Source organism: Mytilus trossulus, chromosome 6, assembly GCF_036588685.1.
Source record: "Mytilus trossulus isolate FHL-02 chromosome 6, PNRI_Mtr1.1.1.hap1, whole genome shotgun sequence".
Taxonomy (NCBI): Eukaryota; Metazoa; Mollusca; class Bivalvia; order Mytilida; family Mytilidae; genus Mytilus; species Mytilus trossulus.
In genome coordinates, this window is record NC_086378.1 from 50649448 (window position 1) to 50673692 (window position 24245).

The 24245-nt window shown below is 32.7% G+C and overlaps 1 protein-coding gene across 1 annotated transcript; it reads right to left on the reverse strand.

The window, feature by feature from the left end:
- Positions 1–333: 333 nt before the first annotated feature.
- LOC134721476 (uncharacterized) lies at positions 334–24245 on the reverse strand. The gene is made up of 4 exons (XM_063584528.1): positions 24170–24245; positions 20463–20766; positions 10592–10738; positions 334–8694 (listed from the first exon to the last, which is right to left on the reverse strand). Exons 1-4 carry the CDS (start codon positions 24217–24219, stop codon positions 7822–7824), a joined length of 1374 nt encoding a protein of 457 aa, XP_063440598.1. The 5' UTR covers positions 24220–24245; the 3' UTR covers positions 334–7821.

Below are 24245 nucleotides of genomic sequence, written 5' to 3' on the forward strand. Positions count from 1 at the left end.
TGCTCAACTACAAAAATTTCAAAGTCTGAATGCTCAACTTTTCCTCAACTACAAAAATTTCAAAGTCTGAATGCTCAACTTTTGCTTAACTATATGAAAACCAAAGATCAATTGCTCAACTTATTCCTCAACTTAATGGCAAGCTTCAGTTGAGGGCCAGTTGAGCGACATCTATTAAACATACAGTGCTTGGCCAGGTTTGAGTTGAGCTAAGATGCTTAACACCTAGCCCTCAACTATTTTGCTTAAAACAGCTCGCCCTCAACTGTCCGCCACATGGCCATCAACTGGCCCTCAACTTTTTTTTCTGTATTTTGTGTTCAGAGTTCACAAATGAGTAAAACAACTGAAATAAATACCACAAACACAAATAGATATCAGAAAAAACCTGTCAGAGAGAAATTAAGCATGCTGTTTTTGCAAAAATATTGAAAAAAGTGAAAAAGCTACATTTTGGTCATTTAACCTGAAAAGTGACTTTTTCACAAAATTTCTATCAAATGAAAGTGAAACTCTTGTGTATTCAAAAGTTGATAATAAGAACTCAAAATGAGACTGTTTATAAGGGTTTTTTTTGCACTTATTATTAGAAGTGTGACCTAATGCAGTTAACAACAAATAAGTAAGAAAAAATGCAACAATACTAAAACTGATTCAAATTATAGGTGCCAAAACAATGGCATTACAGTTACCATACCTTCTCCTTTAGTCTACAACGATATTAATAAAATAAATATTTAAAAAAGATATAATTGAAAACAACATGTAAAATTCAAATAAGACTCAACAAGGAGCAAATTCATTGAATGGCATATCATATAAATGTATCTGACTGTGAAATTTGAAATATTTACTGGCCACATTAAAAAAACAAGATGATAAAGATTAACAAAAAGGCTTATTTACAACATCAGATAAAACAAGAAATGATTGTAACAGAAAGATATAACAAAACCTCCCAAACAAGGTCCACATTAACATAAACCCCTTTGGTCTCCCTATATTATTCATTCAATTCATCTTGCGTAAAATGTATGGTTTAGAAGGAAAATTGACTATTTTCTAGATAATATTAGTTACATAGTGTACTAGTGGGTCAGTAAATTCCATATGGTGTGAGAGCGAAGCTGGAATCCAAATATGGAATTTACTGACCCCATATATCCTGTATTACGTCACTAGCACACTATGTAACGAATTTATCTTACCGCCTATTTTAACGTGTAAAATTAAAACAAAATGAGCAAGTCTTCAATACAGTTAGCATTAACATGATTAAGAAACTACTTCCGTTGATCCTACAAAAACAGATGCCAACAATGACAACTTTTTAGATTTAAATGTGTTTTATGAATTTATTTCACTTTCTTCATCTGTTGAAACCTTTAAGATTTTTTCTCAGTACTGTTTTGTTTTTCTAAAGGGACGTCACACCACTACTAACCGTGTATGAAATAAGCCCAGACTCCTTATTACCTTATATGGAATATAAAAGGACGTAACTCCACTACTAACCGTGTATGAAATAAGCTAACCTAATATTAAATATACACGGTTTCCACGAGGACAATTTTAACCAACCATATTCCTAGAAATGTATAGGAGGTAAGATAATAGAATATCCTCAAATAAGATTGGTTGGAATGACACATAAAGGCTAACCCTGTACATTTATCAATTCATCTTGACATGAATATATATGAACTAAGGGTTCAAATATTGAAAAATTACAAGATATTTGGGGTAGGAATGACAAAAAAGGGCTTACAATGTACACTATTAAGCATTTTTTACATGACACACAGGAGTGTATATGGTTAAGGGTGTGGGTACAAATGATAAGTTATACAAACATTTCACAACATTTTAAAATGGCAGGGGATTCATAGGGTTGGGGATCTTGACCCTTTGGAAATATTTTGCACATTATCAAATGACAAAGGATTGGGATGACCACTGGGGACTAGAGTCCAATATATTCGTTACAATCATTTTGACATACAAACAGTAACATCATGTGGTTGTGGGTTGGAACCTCAACCATCCATTTCAATATACTGTAAACAGGGAAATTTTCGTGGCAGTTTAATGGACTGTGAAACTCAGATCAGGAGATTTGGAAATTTTGGTCAGGAGATTAGGACTCAGATCAGGTGGGGACATAAATTTTGTCATAAAAGTAACCGTATGATGTAGAAATTGTGTTTTTCTTCAAATTTCCATCAAATTGTAATATGTTTATAGTACCCTTATTGCCTTTCTATTTGAATGAAAATAAAATATTAAGAAGAATCAGTTCTTGTTTTGTTTTGTTTTTGATAATTGATTGTTCACTGCTTGCAAATAATTCATTATATGTATTTATCTTATCTGTATAGATTTGTATTCATGTCTCCATCTCCTTATCATTGGTAACTGTATAGTCAAATAAGAAAGAAATATGCTATACATGTATATTTGCAACATGATAAATTAATTAAAAAAATAACAAACACTCACAATAGTACTGCATGGCTTTAAGGGCATACGATACAGTTACAGGGGAGGTAATGACGTTGCTAACGTAAAATGTTATTTTCGCGACGTCAAACTCTGATATATCAGGAAAAGATGCATTTTTCAACTGATTTTTATCATTCAAACTGATTTAATTTGAAAACGAGTGCATGGACCCCTATCTTTTTAAACAGCAATTTGTTTCATTTTGCAAGGAGATTATGTGACCCAAATTTTATAAAACTGTAAATAGCGCAATTTTTTTAATTTTGATAAACATGCAGCAAAAAATGATGTTTTTTCCTCTCTATTCATGAACATTTGATAAATATAGAGTTATTTCGAAATAAAAATTGTTAATGATACTTATAAAATACAAAAATTACCGATTATTTAACAAAAACCATTTTGTGTTTATCTTTTAAAACAAAAAAGTTATGTCTTTCTTTCTAAAAAGAAAATACGGACACAAATCTGAATTTTGAGCAAATATACAAAATTTCGAACTCATTTTACTCACAAAGTAGCACATGAAGGTATATTTTTTATTACATATTTGATTTAATGAGGTAAAGAATAGCCTATATGCAAATTTTCATCAACTTGTACATACAGGTTGAAAACTGTATCGTATGCCCTTAAAGCATTATGAAAGTCATATTTCTAGAAAACTTATAAAAAGACTCAAACAGTGTAAAATGTTTTGCTATCTTTAGTTTAAACAATAAAATCTTATATACTGACATAAACAATTCTCATTCCCAAGGTATAATTAGAAAAAAAACAGGTTTTTATTCAGTTTTTTTTTTTTTTTATATTATATAGTTTTTTATTCAATTTTAAAAAAGACCCCCTAAACATAAAATTGTCCATATTTTCAGTTAGAGCCGATGAAGTTTTCTATAATTTGTCTCAAAAGCAGTGTATTACAGGTTCTACTAATTTTTTAAACAAATCAATTTGACATTCAATAGATAAGTTATTTGTTCTACATGTCTTCAATAATCCAAACATGGCTTTAGTTGCCTGTTCCTTTAGATACTTTCTTGTAGACAAGAATGATCCACTTTTACAAAAGAATATACCAAGATATTTATAATCTTTAACTATTTCAAGCTCATTATTATTCAAATAAAATTTTGTGTTTTTTTACATCCTGCTTTTTGAAAAAATTAAACCTTTAGTTGTCTCTACATTTACTTTAAGTTAACCGTAGTTTGTCAATGTGTAACAGCAAGGGACCAAGGATGTATATTTCTAACAACATCTTTGTCCGACTCTAAAGGACCAAGTCTTAGGCATATTTGGTAGTTATCAGTATTTGATTCAATGTTAAAACTATACTCCTAGTTGTTGAAATGCTGACTGATTTTTATAGGGAAAATAATTATGATGGTCAATTATGAGGTTTATTAATAATTAACGGATTAGTGACCCATCCGATGGTGATAATCAGATTAGTTGTAATCATTCACACCTGTTGCAAATGTTAATTACCTGGGGTCAAAAACTTGTCAAAAACACAGAGACAGGTAGATTCACAGTATTTTCATGGGAAAATATCTTTATACTTTCAGAATTAAGTGACGAAATTGATTTGAAATTCTTTTGCCATTTTGAAAACTGTTTCGTAAATTACGAAAATGACGAATGCTAGCAAAATCACTGCAAAAACTATTTCATTGTCTGTAAAAACATTTTTTTTTAAACTTATCAACTTTTATATAAAGACCATTATTCATAAATGTGAATAAAGAATTGCCATTAAGTTTGTATATGAATATTAACTTTGTATACGAACATATCAAAATAACACAATTATTTACTATGTAAAATAGATTAAGAAAATATAAATATAATAATTTCTATAAATACATTTGTAGAATGCAATTCATTTTTTTTACTTTATTTTCACTTCAATCAATGACAAGTTATTGGTTTTGTGAGGTTTCTAATGAAAAACAAGAGGCTGTCACAACGACAGCAAACCGGATTTATTAATATTTATTTGTGTCCTGGCAATATCACAAGAACCATTACTGATGAATGGTGAAAGTGAAAATCGTCAATATCAAATTTGACCTCCATTTTGTCATCAGTATCAACATATTAAAATTTGAAAAGCTTAGATTGAATGGTTCATGAGTAAATGCAACAACGTGAATGGAAACACCATTTTACAATTTTTCAAGAACCATAACTCCTGAACGGTAAAAGTCAAAATCGTCATTATTGAACTTGACCTCTATTTTGCCATCAGTAACAACATATAAAAATTTCAAAAGCTTTGGTTGAATGGTTCATGAGAAAATGCACGGACACGACTGGAAACACCATTTTTCAATCTTTCAAGAACCATAACTCCTAAACGGTAAAAGTCAAAATCGTCTTTAATAAACTTGACCTCTATTTTGTCATCAGTAACAACATAATGAAATTTGGGAAGCTTTGGTAGAACAGTTCATGTGTAAATGCACGGACATGACTGGAAACTCCATTTTTCAATCTTTCAAGAACCATAACTCCTGAACGGTAAAAGTCAAAATCGTCATTATTGAACTTGACCTCCATTTTGTCATCAGTAACAACATATTAAAATTTGGGAAGCTTTGGTAGAACAGTTCATGCGTAAATGCACGGACACGACTGGAAACTCCATTTTTCAATCTTTCAAGAACCATAACTCCTGAACGGTAAAAGTCAAAATCGTCATTATTGAACTTGACCTTTATTTTGTCATCAGTAACAACATATTAAAATTTGGGAAGCTTTGGTAGAACAGTTCATGCGTAAATGCAGGGACATGACTGGAAACTTTATTTTTCAATCTTTCAAGAACCATAACTCCTGAACGGTAAAAGTCAAAATCGCCATTATTGAACTTGACCTTCATTTAGTTGTCAGTAACAACATATTAAAATTTTAAAAGCTTTGGTTGAACGGTTCATGAGTAAATGCACGGACAACATTTGATTGCCGCCCGCCCGCCCGCCCGGCCGCCCGCCGTACATCCCCAAATCAATAACCGACATTTTTGTCACAAAAATCCGGTTAAAAATAAAAATAATTATAATACAAACAAACAAAATATTTTTTTATAAACAGACATAATATGTACATAACATGTTAAAATTAAACTTTACTAACAAATAGAACATACCATCAAATACATTAAATTAAAATGACAATTTGATGACCATGGTATAAATAATTTTAAATATACACAATTTCATTGTCTTAATTTCAATCCATCAACAATATTGTAAAGATTATAAATAAATAAGTGACAAATAATTGTACAAGTCCAGCATTTAAAGAAATAAATATAATAAAGATAAGCTCACTATTACCCCCAAACTCAATCACAGCTTTCCCTTTGTGATATGGAATCTTGTGGCACAATTTCAGGGAGATCCATACACTTAACTCAAGTTATTGTCCCATTATTTGATAGTTTACTTGATAGTTTACTTGATACTTTTTCCCAAAATATATTGTTCAATTCACTTTTGCATTAAATGAGTACAAAAAATAGCTACTTCTGGTTTACACAAGGTCACTTCAATTTGGTTTTTCCATGGTCACGTGTCTTGCAACGTAATGCAAAAAGTCCCATGGCTTTATCATGTATAATTATGAGGTAAAAGCAAAGGTTAAAATCTAGACATCAATTCAACCTATGACCTTGAGTTCAATTTCAAGGTCATAAACCAAGGGCTTCAATTTTCTTTAAATCAAAAGACCATAGGTCTTAATCATGGATGGTTAATGAGTTATATCACTATAAGCCTAATTTTTAATATAAGAGGGGAGAAAACTCCACTTTAATGTTTCAACCAAAATTCATGTGTTACTAGATGTCGCAACTTACAATTTCAGTAAAAATATGTTGTCGATATCTTATACAGCATGTACAGTTTTTAGAAAGAATAGAAAATAAGCCAAAATCAAAAATATGACCGTGACCTTCACAAACAAATGGAAGTTTTTAGCGACCTTGACTAGCTATTCAGCCCTTCTTTTTCGGTTACAGAAAAGATGCAGTCACAAGGAAAACAGAGATAACTCTTTACAAAGAAAATTGTTTGTCTTAGCAGGATGAAATCTAAAAGCGCATGAACTATAAGATATAATATGAAAAATATCTAAGCAACATATTGCGAAACAAATATTTATCACAAAAACAAAATTAGGCAGAAGAAAAATAAAAAGAAAGAAAAGAAAGAAAAAAGAAGGCCTTTTCACATCAATATTTTAAGAAGAAAGTTCTGGTTTTCTCAAAGTTAAAATTGGCATCCTATCAACAGTTTCTGTGAAATAAGGGAGATAATTAGCTACTTCTAGTAAAGTGAATGTCACTTCCAGTCTCATATGATAGCTTCTTTCACACTGATTCAAAAAATATATAGTTTCTATATACAGTGCAAATAATTACAGATGTCACACTTTTTCACACTTGTTTTACATCATGACCTTTACAGTTTAAACACATGTAAAGAAACTGTAATATAGATTGATGCTGACAGCAAATTATTCTATTATGTCATTCTAACTATTGCATGTAAAACTAAAAGGTCATCATGATGTAAATTAAATTGAGCTGTCAACAACTGATTATTTTCTCTTTGTCACTCTGCTACTGTTTATCTTGTATAATCTAATTAGTTTTACATGTTATTAAACTCTATTATAACGGTGGCCCTTTAATATTCAGGATAAAATCATCCTTTTTATGATATATGTTACAATTTGGTCAGTATGATGTCTACACACCATAGATGGTGCCTATTTCTCTGAAAACCAAATTTGAAAACAAGAGGCTCCATGCAAACCCTGTAAAGTTGTTTTTTCCATCATTACGCATTTTTAAGCTAGGGACGTGGAAAGGATATGTAAAAGAATAAGCTTATTATTATTACCAGTATACACTAGTATACTGAATATGTATGGTTGTGAGTATGAACTGCAAGCGTTTTAAAGTGAACTTCTGAAATAAGATTGACATAAAGATATAGAGATAAGAAGTATCTCAAAGAAGGGCAATATTATTGGTCTGTCAGTCTTAATTTGTTAATTTGCATATAATAATAAGAAAAGTGTATTTTTTGTCTGAATGACTTGTAGTTGTAATAGTGATAAAAATTAGGCCCTTGTATGGTAACAAGCCTTTATTTAGTGATTCTGTAGAAATTTATTCTAAACTGTACAAATATTAGAACATTAAATATGTCATGTATATTATACCGGTATCTTTAATTTAAGAGTTTTAAAATATACTTAGAAATATATTTAGGAGTCCCCCCCCCCCACACGGAACCTTGTCCCTTAATTATTGAAGGAGTTCTGTAAATAGCGAAGTAATTGAAGTATCAGGTTGGTATCATCCCAAGTAATCAGATCTGTTTCTGTTACTCTGTAAATTTGATTTGGATCTCGCTCAACTTTAACCAATTTAATACCATCTGGAACAAAAACGAGGCCCAAAATATGTTCCTGGTTAAATGATAACCCAGCTAGGCACTGCTGTACACATTGATGTGTTGCATGATTCAGAGTTCGTCTAAAATTTGCTTCCCCAAACCTTTGCCAGGAGCAAATTTCCACTGTACATAATAGTGCTGCAGACAGGTTCTGTCCAATATTCTGCTCTTTAACTACTACACAATCTGGTTTGTGTGGTTCAAAAAAGTTATGTAAATTGGGGGCATGCAGATCATAATTATCTGCATCCCCCAAAAAATCATGGATGTCGTTTGGTGGCAACGGTCTAGGTGGTATACGCCGCCTTACCTGTGGACGGATGTCATTTGTAGGAGAAGGGGATCTAGACTTGGATCTTTGTCTGTCATCCATAGCTTTAGGTATAACAACTCTATGAGTCAATTTCCCATCTTCAGTCGCGTAATATTTTTCACGTCCACGTGCACGTTCTCTTAATCTTTGTTCACGTGGACGTTGCATTTGTTCAGTTGCTCTATCAATTTGATCTTCATGAAATCCATAAGTAAGACAGTGCATAACGCCTTCCCTCAATGACTTATTCCTAGATGTTTCCGCTGGTGTATTTATACAGTAAATGTCTGACCATACTGTACCCAAGCCAAGTAGGTTCGTTAAGAAATCTTGGATAGATGATTGTTCTTGGCCCATACCTTCAGTAATACAAAGGGCAAAGCTTTGTATCCACGCATTTTCAACCTAAAAGAGAATAAATTTTGAGACATTACAGAGCATTTAATATATTAGTATGATTCAAATTAATTATGGCATTTACAGCGATTCCCCTAACACTGAATGCACTGGGTGTTGTGATCTACATTTAATATATTTAGACTTCTACACATACAATATACACAAAAATGTGCAGATCTAGCCTTGAAAGGTCATCTAAAAATATCAACACATTTGTTTGTACATTGCCATAATTGTCTATAAATTATTTTTAATGCAAAATGATATTTTTGATGATTTTCAGCCACCTACAAAATTTCTGATTACAACTTAATACTTACACCGAAAGTTTGAAGAAAAAAAATCTTTTTGGACAACAAAAATCCTAATGTTTGTTTAAACTAGACATCAGGGAGATGGCAGCCATCTCGAAAGGCCCCGCCTGATTGAACCCTATTGGAAAAGTCCAAGGGCTTGACTAGGTTGAAAATCAACGGACCCGAACGAAACTTAAGCTTGACTTGTAACGCATCATATCAGACACACATACAAATTTCATCCCAATATCTGCAAGCGTTTGGAAAAAAAGTCTGGAAAACTGTTATTTTAGTCCAAGGGCCGTAACTTGGTCAAATATGGACAGACCGGATCAAAACTTTAACTTGACTTGTAACTCATCATACCAGACACACATACAAAATTTCAGCTCAATATCTGCAAGCGTTAAGAAAAAAAGTCAGGAAAACTGATTTGTTATGGACGGACAGACAGACTGATTACTATAAGGCGTCCACAACAAAGTTGTGGGGCCCTAATAAGGGGAGATAATATTTTACCTATATTTAGCATGTGAAAACCCTCATACATTTTACAATGAATTCCTTTTTCAAATTTGGTTGTAGCTAGTTGGGAAAGTCCGAAAACTTTATGAATACAATCTCTAAATGCAAATATAATCTTCAATCCTACTATTCTGAATGCCGCATGTACAATGTCAATATACATGTAATTGGTTTTAAGAGAGATAAACATTTTCCTTTGAATTTTTCTCACCATATGTTAGAAACAATAAAAAACTTAGCTTATAAAGATTTCAAAAATGTGATTTTTGTAATTTATCTGTATGACAGACTATCCACCTGAGTTATATATACAATCATATATATGAGTTGGTTACCTTACAGTTATCTTATACACATTCAGACTGTCAAAGACACAGGCATTTGGGGTCAGAATTGTTCTTACACTTTTGATATACATCACATGTACCATTTCTAGATTTGGCTTCTGTGTGTTATTGAACACATTAAATGGTTAGGAAAGATCAAAGAGTTTTCACTTGCTAAATATAGAGAAAATATCATTTCCCTTATTTGAACAATAAAAGCTACGCCGAGTGCAGCATGATTGGGGACCATTGTGAATAGTATGTGTTTGTCATATTCATCTCATGGTGGACTGACTAAACATTTTTGTCATCCCTTAAATAAAAGTAAAATATTTTTTTTCATTATAACATACAAAACTGTACATGTACCAATTTGGGGAGGGGGAGGAGCAGAGGAAATGTTTTTTTCCCAATTTCACCGGAACGCAGATGAAAAATTCCCAAAATGACCATAGACTCCTTTTTCCCAAAACGTGCTGATAAACCCCTGCCTGGTTAACAATCGCGGGCTGACAGGAATTCATCCCTTTATGTCACTTCTGTAACACGTTGCAGGCAGCATAATAACCTAAGTTAGAAAAATGTGATTTAAAATTCCAAATTATAGGCAATTTTGCATCAAAGTTTAGAGATTATTGTGCTTACTCATTCAAAATATAACAACTCATAGGAAAATACAACCGGACTGTTACAGGGTGACAGTCAAGGCAAGCAAACATACATTATCTGGCAATAAATACCTTACATCTAACTTACCCAATGCTCTCCAATGATCTGCTTTAGTGACGCCAATCGCACAGGTTTAGGTGTTTCATTACGGGAGTTGTTTATCCCACCAGTCCATATGTCGCTCTTTAATCCATCATGTAATGACTGGGGTGGAGGTCCATTTGCAGGGGTCATCTAAAAACATATAATTCTATTGAGAAAATATAAATAAATTTTGGAAAAAATTCAAGAATGCTTCATTTTGATTTAGCTGAAACCATTGATGCTACTTTTTTTTTTATAGCTCACATGACCCTAAAATTCAGCAAAATATGAAAAATTCAATGGCAATGTTCTAACCTTGCATATTTTAGCAGAAATAGTTGCTTGTGACATATCTTCCGCTTTTACTTCCCTAACGTACCAATAATTCTTCGCAGTGACGTCATAAAGTGTAGAAAACATCAATTTTTGGCGAAAAATCATGAAAAGAGAATATAATTTAAAAAAACATGGATATTCCTCTGCCTTTTGGTAAATTTTGAACACATTTTAAGAATGTTTATTTTTTTGGCCAATTCTGGTAATAGCTGAAGCTGCATACTAAATATTGAGTGGCTATGATGAGTAGTTCCTGAGAAAAGTGTGACGAAAATTTTCACTTAAGACCATAAATGCTAAAAAACATACTAATTAGGCCAACAGAAAATTGGGGTCGCAGAGGTCTGAAATAGCATAGTGCGATATGGGACCATTAGCTGAGGCTGCATACCAAATGTCGAGTGGCTATGATGAGTAGTTCATGAGAAAAATGTGACAAATTTTTTTTCACTTAAGACCATAAAAGTCGGTTAACAAGAAGTGGGGGTCGCAGAGGTCTGAAATTGCATAGCGTGTTATGGCACCAATAGCTGAGGCTGCATACCAAATATCAAAGGGCTATGATGAGTAGTTCCTGAGAAAAGTGTGACGAAAATTTTCATTTAGGCCATAAATGCTAACAAAATTACTAAGTCGGTAAACAGGATTTCTGACACAGAACGAATGTGGTCTAATGAACTTAAAAGTTTTTTTTTGCCTTTGAGCAATTCACTATGCTGTTGAATATTAATCCTCTCAAAAAAATGTTTGAAGAAATTTTCTTTTTAATTATGAAATCTGAAATGAAAAAAATTTAAACCCCCCCTTTTTTTTCACATCCCCGTTTCCCGTTTCCCTTTTTCCAAAACTGATATCAATTCAAATTTCTAATGGAGTTTGCAACAATAACTACTCTTTTAAATACATCATAAAATATTAAAATGTAAAATAAAGTGCTTGTTATCACTGAATGGTAAAGATTGGTTGGTAGTAAAAGTGAATATACATTGTTTATTGTATAAAACAATAAAAAAACTTCATCAGCAACATTTTATATTGGCAAATTTCCAATGAAGTTATTAACATAAAGTTATTGGCAAATAAAAATAGAAAATGACATCATAGTCATGTCTGGCAAATGTCCAACATACATTATCTAACCAGATGCTCCGCAGGGCGTAGCTTTATACGACCGCAGAGGTTGAACCCTGAACAGTTGGGGCAAGTATGGACACAACATTCAAGCTGGATTCAGCTCTAAATTTGGATTGTGATTAAATAGTTGACACAGCATAGGTTTCTGACACAGAATGAATGTGTTCTAATGAACTTAAAATTTTTGTTTTCTCTTAGAGCAATTCACTATGCTGTTGAATATTAATCCTCTCAAAAAAATGTTTGAAGAAATTTTCTTTTTTATTTATGAAATTTCAAATGAGAAAAATTGAACCCAATTTTTTTAATCACATCCCCCTTTCCCTTATTCCAAAACTAATCTCAATTAAAATTTCTAATGGAGTTTGCAACAATAACTACTCATTTAAATACATCATAAAATATTAAGATGTAAAAAAACTGCTTGTTATCACTGAATGGTAAAGATTATTTTAATTTATCAGTTGGTAGTAAAAAGTGAATATACATTGTATATTGTATATAACAAAGATTTAAGTTGATTCTGGACAAAGAAAGATAACTCCAATTAAAAAAAATCTTGCTATTGCACAATATTTTGCAATTAGATATTTCTTGCTTACTATTCTGGACAAAGAAAGATAACTCTAATTAAAAAAAAATTTGCTATTTCACAATACAGTACATTCCGGTTATTTGCATAGCCTATTTGTCAGACGAAATTATGCAATAAAGCGGAGTATGCTTATATCCGAAATGCCAAAATACGGAGTTAAATAACATCGATAGAGGAAATCATGAAGAAAGATGAACGTCAATAATCCACTTACATCATATTGAATGATTATTTATTCTAATAAAAGTTATTTGTCTAGTGTTGTGCATTTTTATTTCATTGTTTATTCTTTCAATAAAGTTTATAAACACATTTAGTTTTAGTTTATTTATGTACCGACTTTTCCTTTACCTGAGATACGAAAATAACATTGTTCTAAAAATAGATTTGTTTCTATAACCCGGATGTACAAATTATATTTTTACGCTTTGATTAAAACAAACTGTAGAACAATGTTACACAGTTTATAATCATTTGATACAATAAATGTGTAATGAACTGCCTTTAATGTGCAGTATTTACCGATTGCACATTGATGTAACACTGTTACAATAACCTCGTTAGTTTCGTATAATCTATGCAAAGCAGTTTTAACAGGTAATGGGGTCCTGCACGGGTTATTTGCTGGACACGAGTGTTGAAAGTGAGAAAATATAATAATTTTAAGTTAATGTTCTTTTCAAAAAATTTTTAAAATAAAGATTGATGTATGAAATTCTTCAACCATATATAAATGCCCTGTAATATTTAACATAAATGTAGATCACCCCATGCCAAATTACGAGATTGCACATTGGATAATGATCGATAATTAGCAGGCGTTATTGTTTTAAAAATACACCCAAAATGTAATCTATGAACAATGTTTGAAATGCAATCAATAATTAACACCTTTTGAGATAGAAGATCATAGAATGGTTGTGTTTTTACAACAATCAGCTGATTGACATCTTTATGACCTCGAGGCTTAAAATAGAATATGGGAAACTTTACCTGTGTACACATCGAGGCCTTTTTTATAATCATATAAACACGAAAGAAACTGTTTTAAAATTTTATTTAAATAACACAGAAGTAAATGTGAAATAATATAAAAAAAAATATGATGCATTCAAGAAAAATATACTTACCAAATTGCTGTTTCCGGTCAAAAATCTCGTTAGTTTTAAATCAGCATATCTAGCTGGCGATTATTTTCTATGCAATTAACCGAAATGCCACTTGAGGGGCTATGCATATAACCATACAATTTAACATTAGATGAATGGGAAATGGTTCTGTGCAGGAGAAAAGTATGCAATTAACCGAATTATGCTATTAAGCGGTATGCAATTAAGTGGAATCGACTGTATTGTGCAATTAGATATTTCTTGCCATTGCGCAATACTGTGCAATTGAAAAGACTTGCTATTGCACAATACTTAATATAATAATTTTAGATCCTGATTTGGACCAACTTGAAAACTGGGCCCATAATAAAAAATCTAAGTACATTTTTGGATTCAGCATATCAAAGAACCCCAAGATTTCAATTTTTGTTAAAATCAGACTAAGTTTAATTTTGGACCCTTTGGACTTTAGTGTAGACCAATTTGAAAACAGGACCAAAAATGAAGAATCTACATACACAGTTAGATTTGGTATATCAAAGAACCCCATTTATTCAATTTTTGATGAAATCAAACAAAGTTTAATTTTGGACCCCGATTTGGACCAACTTGAAAACTGGGCCAATAATCAAGAATCTAAGTACATTTTTAGATTCAGCATATCAAAGAACCTAACTGATTAATTTTTTGTCAAAATCAAACTAAGTTTAATTTTGGACCCTTTGGACCTTGTAGACCAATTTGAAAACGGGACCAAAAGTTAAGAATCTACATACACAGTCATGACAGTTAGATTCGGCATATCAAAGAACCCCAATTATTCAATTTTGATGAAATCAAACAAAGTTTAATTTTGGACCCTTTGGGCCCCTTATTATGTTGGGACCAAAACTCTTAAAAATCAATACCAACCTTCCTTTTATGGTCATAAACCTTGTGTTTAAATTTCATAGATTTCTATTTACTTATACTAACGTTATGGTGCGAAAACCAAGAAAAATGCTTATTTGGGTCCCTTTTTGGCCCCTAATTCCTAATCTGTTGGGACCTAAACTCCCAAAATCAATACCAACCTTCCTTTTGTGGTCATAAACCTTGTGTTAAAATTTCATAGATTTCCATTCACTTTTACTAAAGTTAGAGTGCGAAAACTAAAAGTATTCGGACGACGACGACGACGCCAACGTGATAGCAATATACGACGAAAATTAGACTTATTAAGCATAAGGAATGGTGAAAAGTATTTTCTTTTTTTCTTGCATATACAAGTTTTAAGACACGTTATTTTCTTTCTTTCTCACATTTTATACCTTCAGCGTTAATTTCCGTTTATTTTCACGCAAGTATGTCTCTTTTCGTAAGTTATATAAATTACCGATAAAAAACACCCGAGGTCATAATCAAGTATAGATTTTTATTTTTTATAAAACTTTAATGCAATTGAAAGCATTAACAACAACCTTTTGCTTTTTAAAACTTTTATTTTGTAATCATAAAATGGAAATGGCTTAGACTTATTAGCATAACAGATAGTGAATAATATTTTCTTTTTTACTTGTATACAAAACTTTGAGACGTGTAACTTTTCTATAAACTACCCTAATTTATTCAGCGTTAGTCTCCGTTTATTGTTACAAAATTATATCTCTTTTAGTAAATTGAATATTTATTTACTGATAAAAAACGGAAGTCAAAATCAAATATAGTTGTTTTTAAAAATTGATTTAAATGTACAGAGTAATTAAAAGAATTAACAACAACGTTTTGATTTTGATTTTAATCTTTCATTTGTTTCAAGCAATCAGATATAAACTGATAATCAATAGACAGGAAATACAATTGTTTAATTACATTAGAAATCTCGCATACCTTGACTGTCGCGTGCCGTCATAGATCAGAAGGATTAGGGCAATTAATTACCTGGTGTGACACCGCGTCACTCCAGACTGGGAGAGATGTCGCTAATACAATAAACAAAAGGTAACGGATTTACGCGGAAGTCGGAGGGAATACTCCCAAATTTTCTCCGAGAATTTAGGGAGTGATGTCGGCGTTTCTTGGTGTCACACCAGGAAAAAACTCGGTGTATGGAGTTTGGGATGGCTTTCCCGAAAATTGTACTGTATGGTGCAAAAACCAAAAATGCTTATTTGGGCCCCTTTTTGGCCCCTAATTCATAAACTGTTGTGACCTCAACTCCAAAAATCAATCGATATCCCAACCTTACTTTTGTGGTCATAAACCTTGTGTTAAAATTTCATTGATTTCTATTTACTTATACTAAAGTTATTGTGCGAAAACCAAGAATAATGCTTATTTGGGCCCTTTTTTGGCCCTTAATTCCTAAACTGTTGGAACCAAAACTCCAAAAATCAATCCCAACCTTCCTTTTGTGCTCATAAACCTTGTGTTAAAATTTCATTGATTTCTATTCACTTTTACTAAAGTTAGAGTGCGAAAACTAAAAGTATTCGGACAACAACGCCGACGCCAACGTGATAGCAATATATGACCAAAAAATTAAAATTTTCGCGGTCGTATAAAAAGGACTCTGTTATTCAACATTGCCAATTATTCAAATATTGTGATAGAGTTATCCTTCTTTGTACAGTATAATTTTATTGTGAAAAATGGCTAAGTCCAAAAACGGCAAAAATCACATTAATTTTTTTTCAAATTTCTCCAAAATAGGAGGTGCACATCTTCAATATATATATAATCACTATGTAAAGTTTGAATGATGTAGGTTGAATACTTTTTGAGTTACGGATTACACAAAATTTTGCGACGGACGGACGAACGGACGGACGGAATCGAGCGACTACTAGACCTGCTTTCACCGTTGGTGACGCAGGTAAAAATGTCGGTAACAGGAAGTAGGGGTCGCAGAGGTCTGAAATCGCATAGCGCGGTATAGGACAAATAGCTGAAGCTGTATACCAAATATCGAATAGCTATGATGAGTAGTTCTTGAGAAAAGTGTGACGAAAGTTTGTGACGGCGACGACGACGCAGGACAACAGATGGTATCCCTATATGCCGACTCTGCTAAAGCAGGCGACATAAAAAAGACAAAACAATTAACTATAAGCATGATAAGTATGCATTACACCTCCATTAGTGATTGAAAGTGCAAACCTGGTTGATAGGCCTGTGCATATATCATCACTGCACAGAATTGCCAATTTTCATGTATATCAAGAATTATAGGGAAACTACATGTGTATGCATGTAGGGAATCCTCAAATTAATACAAAAAATTGACATCCTGAACTAAGCAAAATTGACATCAAATTTCCAGAGCCAATACATGTAACTGTACATGTACCTTGACTTTCTTATATTAACCCTTTCACCGACAGTTCCCGGTCTACTGGGATCTAGAAAAGTAACGTCGAGACGACAGTTCCCGGTTGACCGGGATTTGCGGTATAGGTTTTTGTATGTCCGTAATATGGCGCGAAAACGGAGTTATCATTCTTTGGCGGTCTTCCAGTTTGAGTGCTCCTTTCATAACGTCATCTTTAACTTACATTTTTAAAAGAATAATAGATACAAGTACATTACCCAGTGTTCTAAAGAATGCAAGAGTAACCCCTGTTTTTAAAGCTGGTGAAAAATTCATGGCAACAAATTATAGACCAATTTCTGTACTTCCCGTTTTATCAAAACTTTTAGAAAAGCATGTTTCAAAACATTTGTATGACTACCTAAAAAGATTAGATCTTTTACCAGTGATCTGGAAGATTTTTTTCACTATGGGCCCATGGCCCCTCAAATATAAATTCAATGGGCCATTTTAAAAAATAATGGGCCATATTGTCAAATGAGTGGGCCATTTGAATTGACTTCGGTAAAAAAAATAAAAAGTATCATTATTTTTTGGCAAAGAGGTGTTGGTACTTAGGGAGCTACCATTTGATTTTTATGGGGGGGCTAGGATGAAATTTGAAAAAAATAGGCAGGACAGGAGTTTTAAGTAAAAAAAAAGGCAGGATGAGACACTTGCAAAAAAAAAAAAGTCAGGACGACAATTTAGGTAAAAAAAAGTCAGGATAAACTAAAAAAAAAAGACAGGACCGAACAGAGTGAAAAATAAAAAAGCAGGACAGAGATTACCGCTAAAAAAAAAGGCAGGACAAAATTTTTCATCCTAGCCCCCCCATAAAAATCAAATGGTAGCTCCCTTACCTTTACGATTTTAAATAATATCATGGATAATAATTGTTCCTGTGATTCTGTAATTTCAATGAATATACAATAAGTTCTTCCAAAGCAGACAATATTAAAGATAACCTTTATTTACAATGTTTAAACTGGTACTGTTGCCTTGGCTTGTTCATGTTCATGTTGGATTTTTTAACAATAAATTTGGGTCTTCGTCGATACCATACTTATTCCAGACGCACTTCCTCTGCACTTCATGTATTATTATTATTACTTTATCACGATGACAGTAGAGAGTACCACTAATTGATAGAACAAAACAATAATTCGCTGGTCATGTTTACAAAATGTCAAAACTGGTCAAAGACCAAAAAATGACCAGGAGTTGTAGTTAAGCGCCTTTTATGGAGACAAAAACTATATTCCTAAAAAGGCTTCAGGGGTTTTCAATCGAATATAGCAAGGGAAACTAAATTAAAGATTATTATTAGAGTTACATCTCGTCTGTAATAGCCAAATTTCACAAATTTAAAGTTGTTTATAAAAAATTATATCATGAATGATGGTTAATTACGTTTTTTGGGTTATCAGTTAAACCGCATGATTCTATTATTACCATAGGAAAACACCCGAGACGTTAAACCGCATGGTTCTATTACCATAGGAAAACAATGAGACGTCCCAAAAATATATACAGGTGCTCCTATGATTGGAGCAACATTATACAGTTGTGTACACACACATGGCGGCACGGAACACGATCGGAAATCCATTTGACGATATCTAAACGTTTCGAAACGATGTGAAAAATATCGTGCGCCACGTGGGCGCTTACATTTGTCACTCTAAGCGCCATTTCTGGTCAATATGCGCTATAGGCGCAGGGCGCACGACCTTCCCGATCACTGTTTTACACCCAGCACAGTCTGGGTTTCGACAAGAACACTCTTGCCAAACTGCCCTTATCAATATCATAGATAAATGGATACAGGATATGAATGATGGTAATATCAACTTAGCAGTCCTGTTGGATTTTAAGAAAGCTTTTGATGTAGTAGATCATGATATTCTCTGTAAAAAACTTGAAATTTATGGATTTGATAATACTGCTGTTTCTTTTTTTAAATCATATTTGAATGAAAGAACTCAACAAGTACAAATTGGTAATGCTCATTCTGAAAAACTTTATATCAAGTATGGTGTCCCCCAAGGCTCCATATTAGGCCCCCTTCTGTTTATATTATACATAAACGATCTTCCTATTTATATGAAAAATTGTTGCACTGATTTATATGCCGATGATTCAACTTTACATCTTTCTGGTAATTGTTATCAAACTCTACAGTCAAAGGTACAAGAAGATTTACATGGTGTAGAGGAATGGTGCAATGATAACAATATGTTCATCAATAAAAATAAAACAAAATATATGATTATTGGAACGAAGCAAAGAGCAATGCCACATTACAATGAGAGTTGTTTAACTATTAACAATCAAGTGATACAATCTTCCACATGTGAAAGTCTTTTAAGCATTAAAATTGACCCTTCCCTCACATGGACAAACCAAATTGATGTGATCTGCTCAAAAATATCATCTAGACTATATCTACTATTAAAGATTAAAAAATTTCTAAATCTAGACTGCAGAAAATTATTCTATAATGAAATATTACAAATGTTAATTCTTTCAAATACAAAATAACAGATCATTTATTGAAATCAACCTAGCTATATCAATAATATTAAAAACTGATCATGTCATCATGTTTATTTTTTTCATCACATTTTATCAAGTTGTATTAAACATTATTATCATACTTGACTTTTTATACTAATGTATGCAATGTAAATGTTTGCATTTTGTTTGATTTCTCATGATGAGGGCCTCAGGGAAGATTAGTTATATAGCTAACTGTGTAACCCTCTTAAAATAAAGTATTGTTGTTGTTGTTGTTGTTGTTTGAAAGGCAAATGTCAGGCGGTGTTTTTGTTGAAAACCGGGTGAAAAAAGACGAAATATTATTGATTTTACGGCAATTTAAAGTTGGAAAACCTTTTTATTTCAAATTTTGGAAAGCATGTTAGGTCTGAACATGGGCGATTTCGCGTTGAATACTCGTTTTCCAGCTGGAAATGATCAAAATAGACGTTGGATTTGACACGTACACTGTTTGGATCAAACTTTATCCAATCTTTTGGTAAATATATCGGAATTTTAAGTCAATTTGGACAATTTTGACGGCAATCTTGAAGTTTGACTTGTAAATGGCGGAAAGTCGGCTTTATTTAAATAATTTCGGTTCCAACTTTGAGAAAAGATTGAAAACGTATTTTTGTTGTTTTCTTCAATAAATGATCATGGACTTTTTATTTATTATTAAAACAATTTATCAACATTAAATGTGAAAACTCCATGTCTGACATTACTGCCAGGGAAGCCATCGTCTGAGAGTAACTTCCTGTAGGGGAACCAATCAGTGAAAGGGTTAAAATAAATTATTTAGTCCTCTAATAATCAATTTGTACTTACCATTTGAATTAAGGCATGCTTAAGATGCAGCAAAAGGTTTGTTATTTGAAGCCACAAGTTTGGTGGGACAATTTCAAAGCGGTTTCCCTCTGTATTAAGATCTAGATTTGGTCCCTGCAGCATGTTCCTGGTTGGAGCGTTGGGCCAATCTACTGACATAAACAAATCACTTCTGATAGCTGCCTTAACAAAGCCATCATTCACTTTCTGAAAGTGTATACCAGTGATCTCTGACTTCTCATTACCATACACTTCGGGTAGTATATCTCTACCAATTGAAAGACAAGGTACTTTTCCTGCAAACCTGAAATATGAAAAATATTGAGTATGCTCCAATGAGAGATTCACATGGCATTTAACATTTATTAATTTACTAATTTGTATATTCTCTAAAATAAATGTGACATATAAAAAATCAATTTATAGGTATTTATTTTATCCAGTGCTCATTACCCTACAATATTCAAACTAGATGGAGCAATCTAGGGATAGCATTTGTTGCCTGTGCTGTGCATAAGTTATCGGTAAACAGGAAGTAGATGACATAGAAGCATAAAATCAGAATATGGTTCTATAGTATTAAGACTTGTGTAAAGTTTCAAGCCTCTGCCGTTTTAAGTTCCTCAGAAAACTTCAAAAGTGTGGCGGAAATTTTTTGTGACGCAGGACGACACATGGTACCAAAGCAATCCCTATATGTCGCTCCAGCACACATAGTAGTCGACATAAAAATCATAATAATTCCATGGAGACCCTGAATGATCTTGACCGAAAGGTCAGGCGAGCTAAAAATAGGTGTGTTTCCTATTTCCCGACCCTACCTAATTTTTCGTCCCTACAAACATGTACCCTAGAGTTTTTTTCACCATTTTCCATTAAGTCGAGATTTTTCTCCCATAGAGTAAAAAAAAATTACAAAAAAAAAAAAAAAATTGTACTTTCCCTACCTATTTTTTTCTGGCATGCAATAGGAAACGCACATATTTTTTTGTTTGGCCCAATACCCTATAGAACATTTGAGTATGGTTTGGTTGAAAATGGTTCAGTAGTTTAGGAGGAGTTAACGTTTCAAAAATGTAACGAATTTCTGTCACTTTTGTGACATTTTTCAAAATGGCCACCAATCGCTTCCAACAAATTTTGATATTTTTCATAAAGTTCTAGTACATGTACTAATAAGTCTCTACCAACTTACCAAGTTTCATCAAATTTGGTTCAGTAGTTCAGAGCTCCAGATAAGCAATACAAATAATAAAAAACCCAATGCAATTGCCCATTGCAGGGTTCAAATTCAATAACCCAATTAATTCAAAGGAAAACCCAATTATATTCCAAAACCATGAGTTCTCAACCCTTTTATTGGCTACCATTTGCGTTATTTACCCTTATCTGTTTACAGTCGTCGCGTAAACTATTTTTATAAAATATTTATAATTGGAAATTTCTTTCGTTCTAAAAATAGATCCCTGCATCATGTAGCTTAAATGGGTCCCTGTTAGAGTTTTCCGTTGCTCAATAGGTACACGTGTTTTTGAAAACATTTCGATCTTCTCGGCGTTTATCCAATTAGCGTGTGTCATGAAGTCATATTTTTTTCGCATTGCTCGGGATTTATCAAAACATACATTGAATTAAAACGAAAGTGAATGTCTGGTAAAATATTGAATAGAAGCATGTTTTCTGCTTCTTTTGAAAAGCTGACGGAAAGTTATGATGATAACAAGACTCAGCCAGTGTTTTTAGGAAGCGTCCATCGAACACACGGGAGTGTGTGCGTACCTTAACGAGACCATTGCTAATAAAAACAGGGTTTCCTCAAAAACGAAATCAGTTGAAAAGTGAAAGGCCAAATCAATTATGACATGATAAAGCATCAGAAACCAAAAGTTCTAATAAAAGACAACTAAACCCAGATTTATGAAAATTGGAATAAAACAAAAACATTCTTGAAAGTATAATTAGAGTTTAAATACTATTTTTTTCATTTTACGGTTAATTAATGAACACAAACAGGCACTGGTCTCAGAATTTATTATATAAAGCAAGACGCGTACGAGTGCCTGTGAATACACATATCGGTTTTTAACAGTTTATATGAGAAAATACAAAACTGGCAGAAGGTTTGAAACGGAACACAAATTAAACCTACAATTGCTCCTCAGTGAATAAACCAAATAAAACAGCTAGCAAATAACCCTAACCCTAACCCTTAACCAAATAAAACAGCTAAACAAAGAAAGAAACATATTTAAAATGGAAAAAATCTGGGGTTGATATTGCCTAAATATTCAATATTGTGTTGATGAAAAACCCAATACATTAAGGAGCTTGATGGAAATTGATACGCTTCCAGTTTGCAAATGATTGTAACGGTCACAATTTTAGCCGCAAACATCAATTACGGTGTTTCGCGGACTTTTAGACGCTGTCATTCGGGGTAAAAATGAGATCATGACAACATTGAGCAAAGGGACAGCTATTTTATATCAACAATTGTCACGTTTTTAAACCAGAATTACCCCGTTTGGCTAAATTAATGAATGATCCCGTAAATGCGCAATCCATGTATTCTGGTAATTAAAACTGATGTAAACAACAAAGAAAATCATATGTGCTCGTCACACAAATTTGGTCGCATCAACAGGTAACGCCTGAAAATCATATTAATTTTTTTGCTTAGAGTCACAGAGTTTCGAGGTAAGTATATGTGTACATAGATTAATATTCATTTATATTAATCTATGTACACATATACATACTCCTATCAACACTTGGCCGCTATTTTGGGTATTTAGACGTTTTTCATGTCCGTTCCGGATCCGTTCCAGGTGAAAAAACGACGTTGTGGCAATAAGAGCAAAGGGAGAATTTTTTACAGCATGTTGTAATTTTCATTTTGCACCTACATGTATTTGTGACAAACAGACCCGGTTAGTCGATTTTTGAAGGACTGAGACAATTTTCTAGGGGCTTAAAACAACCTTCTGCAACAAAATAAACAAAATCACTTCACTCCCTATGTAACAACCGGAAACCAGTAAACAAGTTTTCGGTGAAATTTGACCAAAAACCCAAAAAGGTTTGATTGGAGTATTGTACAGGTCCTGTCCAAATACATTTTAGCTTTAGTAGCTAAATTTAGCTATTATAGCTTGATTTAGCTTTCATTTATTATCTCCCTTTGCTATTTTAATGAAGTTTTCCAAGATCTTTGTTACGTGCACCTTATAATTTGGTGGATAAATTAATCAAATAGTAATGCAAACATTGACAGCAAAAAATGAGAATTTTGCCGTCAAAATATTTTTTCAACTTTTTACTTGAAATGTGTGTAAAAATGGTCAAAATTAAATCAACGGTAGACTATTTAAATTTTTAACCGTATGTTGAAGAAGTGATTCCTGAATACGTCTGCATAAAATAAACATGCTCCTCCCAGAAATTACAATGTTGAAGACATTTACGATTAATTCTGACAAAGGGAGATAATCATGAAAGCTGAATAAAGCTATAATAGTTAAATTTAGCTACCGTAGCTAAAATGTATTTGGACAGGACCTGTTGTACTGACCTCGAAACCCTGTGCTTATAGTCCCTTTGAGATCGTGGTCCAAATACAAATAAAAATACCCATTTGCGATTTCGCAGCTAGGAAAGGCTTATTCCATGTTATATTCTTCTAAAGAATCCGTCGCTCCAATACCTACCTTGCATTAAACATGTGATAATCACAAAGCCCATCAACATCCCGCGCCATCTTGTCTATCTTCCGGGTTTTTACGC